The sequence below is a fragment of the Carlito syrichta genome, unplaced genomic scaffold, assembly GCF_000164805.1.
Source record: "Carlito syrichta isolate Samal-C Ts95f unplaced genomic scaffold, Tarsius_syrichta-2.0.1 Scaffold303189, whole genome shotgun sequence".
NCBI lineage: Eukaryota > Metazoa > Chordata > Mammalia > Primates > Tarsiidae > Carlito > Carlito syrichta.
This window is the reverse complement of record NW_007247285.1, coordinates 388,209-394,186: the sequence shown is the minus strand read 5'-3', so window position 1 is coordinate 394,186 and position 5,978 is coordinate 388,209. Positions and strand designations below refer to the sequence as shown.

General features: G+C 62.1%; 2 protein-coding genes across 4 annotated transcripts in view; one reads left to right on the top strand and one right to left on the bottom strand.

Moving 5' to 3' along the window:
* On the top strand, nt 1–5,290 carry ROGDI (rogdi homolog). Of its 2 annotated transcripts, XM_008058029.2 has the most exons (11): nt 1–25; nt 143–214; nt 1,327–1,409; nt 1,592–1,646; nt 2,263–2,343; nt 2,544–2,639; nt 4,003–4,101; nt 4,453–4,566; nt 4,645–4,694; nt 4,787–4,913; nt 5,133–5,290. In XM_008058029.2, the coding sequence occupies exons 5-11, from the start codon at nt 2,278–2,280 to the stop codon at nt 5,172–5,174; spliced, it is 594 nt and encodes a 197-aa protein (XP_008056220.1). In that variant the 5' UTR covers nt 1–25; nt 143–214; nt 1,327–1,409; nt 1,592–1,646; nt 2,263–2,277; the 3' UTR covers nt 5,175–5,290. The 2 variants fall into 2 exon arrangements, with proteins under 2 accessions (XP_008056220.1, XP_021568000.1); XM_021712325.1 differs by lacking the exons at nt 1–25; nt 1,592–1,646.
* Nucleotides 5,291–5,844: 554 nt separating this feature from the next.
* SMIM22 (small integral membrane protein 22) overlaps nt 5,845–5,978 on the bottom strand; it is a 549-nt gene continuing 415 nt past the window's right edge. Inside the window, exon 3 of one of the 2 annotated variants that reach the window (XM_008058027.1) lies at nt 5,845–5,932. In XM_008058027.1, the coding sequence (XP_008056218.1) occupies nt 5,891–5,932 (42 nt within the window). In that variant the 3' untranslated portion in view covers nt 5,845–5,890. The remainder of the gene's footprint in view (nt 5,933–5,978) is intronic. The other variant, XM_008058028.1, reaches the window with a different exon arrangement.

Below are 5,978 nucleotides of genomic sequence, written 5' to 3'. Positions count from 1 at the left end.
GACGGCGGCGGAGCGGGCAGTGCTAGTGAGGCGCCCAGGCGGGACTGGTGGGACCCGAGGGGCGGGCGGGCCGGCGGGGCGCCGGGGCCGGGAGGCAGGGTCAGGCGGTGACCCGGCACTGTCCCTGGCGCCGTCCCGGCAGGAGGAGGAGTTCCGCTGGCTGCTGCACGACGAGGTGCACGCGGTGCTGAGGCAGCTGCAGGACATCCTCAAGGTAACGCGCCGCCCGCGGTTCGGCGACCCGCGCCCCGCGCGCCGCCCTGAGCCCACCTGCGGCCCTGGCCCGAGCCCTCGCGCGCGCCGCGCCGGGCCCAGCGTGCCCGCCCTTCCTCCTGCCAGAGCGCCCTCGTCGTCCCGGGGCTTTTTCCCGAGTGGCTGCTGAGCCCGGGCGCGGCGATTTTCAGACAAGGCCCCCACCGCCGTGAGCTCGGCGAGTCTGGTCCGGGGCACGGTCAAATCTTGCCCGGTGAAACTAGCATCTGTGTGCGTGTCCTGAGTGCGAGTCCTGACCCGGGGACTCGCTAGGACCTGGATGTGGCTCTGGGTAGTGACGTTCAATCTGAGAGGGGTGGGATCTCTGCCCCTCCCCAGCAGTGTCACTCCAGCCGGGCCACTCAACCCCTCGGGGCCTCCCTTTCCTCCTTCGCAAAAAAAGGAGGTAACAGCCGGGCTCGGTGGCTCAGCCTGTCATCCTGCGCCTTTGGGAGGCTGAGGTGAGTGGATTGCCTGAGCCCGCAGGTGCCTGACCCGCCTGGGCAGGTGAGACCTCATCTCTACAATAAAATCAAAAAATCAGCCGGGCGTGGTACCACGCGCCTAATTCCGGCTACTTGGAAGGCTGAGCGGGAAGGATCGCCGGAGCCCAGCAGGTCAAGGCTGCGGTGGCCAGGAGTGGCCACTGCACTCCAGTCTGGGCGATGGAGTGAGACTCCAACTCAAAAAAAAAAAAAAAAGGAGATAACAGTACCCGCCTTATGGCTGTAGTGGATAGATAATCCAGTCGACTCATAAAAATGACCAGCGCAGTGCCTGGTATGGCCCAGAGTTTCAGGTTACTATGGCTACTGTCCCTGGACTCTGCACCCCTCTGTTCTGTGCGCCCAGGGAATGTGGAACCAACAGTACCTGCAACTCAGGCTGCAGGGGAGGGGCCCGAGCAACAGGACAGTGCCCCGGAGGCTTGGGCAGGGCCATCCCACACCAGGCAGACCCAGGTGCCAGCCTATCAGGTCCCTCCCCAGCTCCAGCTGACCTGGGTGTGGGGGGTTCTGGAAGGAGCCCTGGGTTGGACTTGGGTGAACATCCCCTGCTCCCTCTGCCCTGCAGGAGGCCTCTCTCCGCTTCACTCTGCCAGGCCCAGGCACTGAGGGGCCTGCTAAGCAGGAGAACTTCATTCTGGGCAGCTGCAGGTGAGCCCGGGCTGGGCAGAAACGGGAATGGGCTCCTTGGTCTGGGAGACTTCAGGAGTATCCTGGGGGCAGGTGGTATGGCCACAGCCCCGCCCTGTGGGCTGGGTAGGAGTGCAGCCAGACAGGCAGGGGCAGCCGGGCAGGAGGGGCTGCGGTGCCACTCTGACCGCCACATGTTACAGCACAGACCAGGTGAAGGGCGTGCTGACTCTGCAAGGGGACGCCCTCAGCCAGGCGGTGAGTCCCCCACCCCCTTCCCTTCCCATCCTGCTCTGCCACCAGCTGGCTGTGTGACTCTGGGCGGGACCCTTGGTCTCTCTGGCCTCAGTTTCCCCCTTTGTAAAATGACACCACTCTCTCACGGGACTGGTGTTCGGATCTAGTGAGAGGTGCAGGAAGAGATTTCTTTGCACATGGCCCGGTCCGGTGTCTGGACCCAGTGGAGCGTGGGCATGGAATGGATTAGGCTGGCCCAGATTCCAGTTGAATCAGCCAACATCTGAGCTCCAGTCTGTGCCCAACCCTGTGCCAGCCTCCCCCCCAGGCTCCATCTGTTGGCCCTTGACCTGCCTCGTTTGCCCACCACCTCCCGGGGCTACCTTCCCCTTTTCCCTTTCCGTTTCTTGGCCTCTTTTGTCTTTCGCTTCTTTGTGGCACTTCTCGGGCCTGGGTTCCTTTTTCCTGACCTCCCTAGCCCCCGCCTATGATGGCCAAGGCACTGGGAGGCCCTGTGTCCTGCAGAGCTGCCAGGGCCTGCGCTGCCAAATGCCCAGTTTCTGCCCTGGCTGGAGGACTCAAGGCAGCCAACACAGCAGGCGTCTCCCAGGCGGCTTAGCCCACTCTCACCCAGCAGGACGTAAACCTAAAGATGCCCCGAAACAACCAGCTGCTGCACTTCGCTTTCCGGGAGGACAAACAGTGGAAACTGCAGCAGGTAATGGTCCCTTCTGGCTGGGGCTCCGGCCACTGGAGCAGGCCAGGGCAGGCCCGCCCCAAGGCCTCTCTGGAGAGCGACTGGCCCCGGGGGAATTATGGCCAAAACAAGCTGAGAGGGTGTTTCCTAGCAGCAGTCTCCCTCCCTCCTGGAAGGATGGCCCCCTGGCTCGATGACCACACGGGGGATACTGTTTTCAGATCCAGGATGCCAGGAACCACGTGAGCCAGGCCATCTACCTCCTCGCCAACCGGGATGAGAGCTACCAGTTCAAGACTGGCGCCGAGGTCCTCAAGGTGAGCTGCACCCAGCCCCGCTGCCGGCCCGGGCCCTGGGAGAGTGCCACTCATGGCCCAGGATCTAGAATCCAACCTGGGCTCCAATCCTAGGGCCTCCGCCGTGAGCTGTGTAAGCTCCAGGCACTTACTTGGCTGCTCTGAGCCTCCCTTTCCTGCCTGTGAGAGGGGACAAGCTGCAGAGATGGTGGACTAGGATCATGCCTGTCAGGAGCCCCACTAGGCAGTCCACAGACATCAGCTGCTGGCAGCGGCAGTCAGAGCCTCTAGTTAACTGCATGAGGCCTGACTTGTGCTGTAACTCTGCCCAACTTGCTGTGTGCCCTCGGTGGTTCACCTACCCTCTCTTGACCTTGAAACCAGCCGGACTGAGATCCCTCCTAGAACTGTAACCACCCTGGGGGTGACATAGCCCCCATACCTGGACTCTTCGTTTCTCTGGAGCCAGGTCACCTGGCGCCCGTGGCAACAGCTGGAAGGCATGGAAGCTGGGACTTGGGTCTGCTAAGGCCTTGCTCCTGGCAGAGGGAAGGGGTGGGCTCCAGGTGGTTCCTCTGCTCACCAGCTGTGCAACCCTGGCCTACCCCTGGGAGCTTCAGTTTCTTCACCTGTGAGAACAGAGCTACCACCTGCCTTAAAACCTCAGCTCAGGCTGGGTACAGTGGCTCACACCTAAAATCCCAGCACTTTGGGAGGCGGAGGCAAGAGGATTGCCTGAGGCCATGAGTTCAAGACCAGCCTGGGCAACTTGGTGAGACCTCGTCTCTACAATAAATCAAAAAATTAGCCAGGTGTGGTGGCATGTGCCTGTGGTTCTAACTACTTGGAAGGCTAAGGCAGAAGGATCACCTGAGCCCAGCAGGTAAAGGCTGCGGTGGCTGTGAGCATGCCAATGCACTCCAACCTGGGCGACAGAGTGAGATTCCAACTCAAAAAAAAAAAAAAAAACACCAGCCATCCTGTCATCTCCTCCAGGAAGCCCTCCCTGACCCTTTACACCTGAGCTGGATTAAGGCCCCTTCTCCTGAGCTCCTTCATCACTGCACCCTTATCCACAAAACCTCCGCCCCTGGGACTGACTTCAGAGATCTGCCCCCATTGGACTGGTACCCCAGCGCCCCATGCTATAAGTCAGTCCCAGTCCTGATTAACAGTTATTAGTGCAGACATCCTGCCCCTACCCCCAGCCAGAGCCCAGTTTACTGAATTTTTACCAGGCCCTGCTGCAGGGGTTCAGGCCCCAAGAACCGTGACCACCAGGCAGGAGTAGGAGCCATAATAACTGCTGCTACCTGCACTCAGGGGAGGGAGGGGACCCAGCCCTGAGGCCTGTACAACAGCCATGACCCTCCCATCCACCCAGCTGATGGACGCTGTGATGCTGCAGCTGACCAGAGCCCGGAACCGGCTCACCACCCCGGCCACCCTCACCCTGCCCGAAATCGCTGCCAGCGGCCTCACGGTCAGTACCCCAGGCCAGCCCCTGCTCCAAGAGGGCATCCCCATCGAGGGCCGGGCCTGCTCCAGGAGTCGTGCCAGCCCCCAAGTTGTAGGCCATCAGGATTTGCGGTCTCTGCACAGTTTTCTGAGATGGGGATCTTGGCTTCTATCCCATGTCCCCCAAATACGTTAACCCTGTTTTGGGTAAGTGGATCCCACACCCAATGGCACAGGACGCTGCTGGGGGCACCAGGGAAAACTCTAGAAGCCCATGTCTCCAGGGTGGGGACCGAGGCACCCAGCAGGTGATTCTGCAAGGGCTGTGGCCAGCCTCAGAGGGCCAGGAGGGCCCTGACCCACATGCCTCCCCCAGCGGATGTTCGCTCCCGCCCTGCCCTCCGACCTGCTGGTCAACGTGTACATCAACCTCAACAAGCTCTGCCTCACTGTGTACCAGCTGCATGCCCTGCAGCCCAACTCCACCAAGGTGAGGGGACCCCAGAGCCCCCTTTCTTTCCCCACACGTGCCCCTGGCAGGCCTGACGCTCTGGTGCTGTTTTCCTAGAACTTCCGCCCGGCCGGAGGCGCGGTGCTGCACGGCCCCGGGGCCATGTTGTAAGTAGGCGGGAGGGGGTCCTGGCACGCCCACCCACCCCTCTGCACCAGGCCAGGCCGCCCCGCCCTCAGGGACCCTCCCTTGCCTGCAGTGAGTGGGGCTCCCAGCGCCTGGAGGTGAGCCACGTGCACAAGGTGGAGTGTGTGATCCCATGGCTCAACGATGCCTTGGTCTACTTCACCGTTTCCCTGCAGCTCTGCCAGCAGCTCAAGGACAAGGTGGGGGCTCCTCCGCCTGGGGGGATCCCAAGGGCTCTTTTCACACCCCCAAGGTGCCCAGTCTTGAGGTCTGTGGTGCCCCCACTGTGTTGCCAGGCAGCAGGGTCCACTCCTGACTCACTGCCTCCCCCGGGGTGACCTTGACCTCTCCCCAGGTCATGGGGTGTCCAGTGGGGCCAGGCCCCTGCACGGCCCCGGACTGTGCCCCTCCCTTTGCAGATCTCCGTGTTCTCCAGCTATTGGAGCTACAGACCCTTCTGAGCATGGCGCCCAGGAGCCTGTCCCCAGGAAGGTGGCCTGTCCCCCCTTGCAGTGCCAGCCAGAGCCAGCTCCGGCTCTGCAGGCTGTTGATCTCCCCTCTACCCTGTCTTGCCCGACGTTTGCCAGTGGGAAGGGACCAGGTTTGGTGCTTGGGGGTCAGGAAGGCGGGGCCCAAGAGAGTCCCACATGCCCAGCCCTGCCCTCCTGGACACCATGGAATCTTTGGACTCAGGGTGGGGCCCAGGGCACTAAGCTGCCAGCTGGGAGGGAGGAGCACGGTGAGACCAGCCCCTGTGAGCGAGTGTAGTGCTAGGTCCTGAAGTCTAGAAATAAAGACTACTAGGCCTTGTTTGTCTGTCTGTCTGAGTGAGTACACCAGGCTGGGGGTTCCCGGTGGCCGGTGGCCTTCCCTCTCCCCAGGGCCGGGCACAGAGCCTACCTTCGAGAGAAGACCCTCTGGCTGCCAGGGGACCCATGGGTGGTGGGTGATAGGAACCCTGCCTGGGAGTTCAGTCCCCCGAGTCTGAGGCCAGCTTCCTATCCCAGGTGACCTGGAGTGACATGGCACGTTCGTGCCAGCTGACAGCTTGGAGGGAGGGGCGGGCCTTCAGGTGGAACAGAGTCCCATGCTGCCCACCCCAAGGGGCTTTGAACACACCAGGCGCAGGCTCTGGGCAGACACAGGCATTGTTGCTGTCACCAGGCAGGACACACTGTCAAGGCTCCAGGGCCAGGTTATCCACTCCCTTGGGTCTTTCCTGCAAGAGAAGCAGAGGGGTCCATGGGGCTCAATCCGAGTTCCCT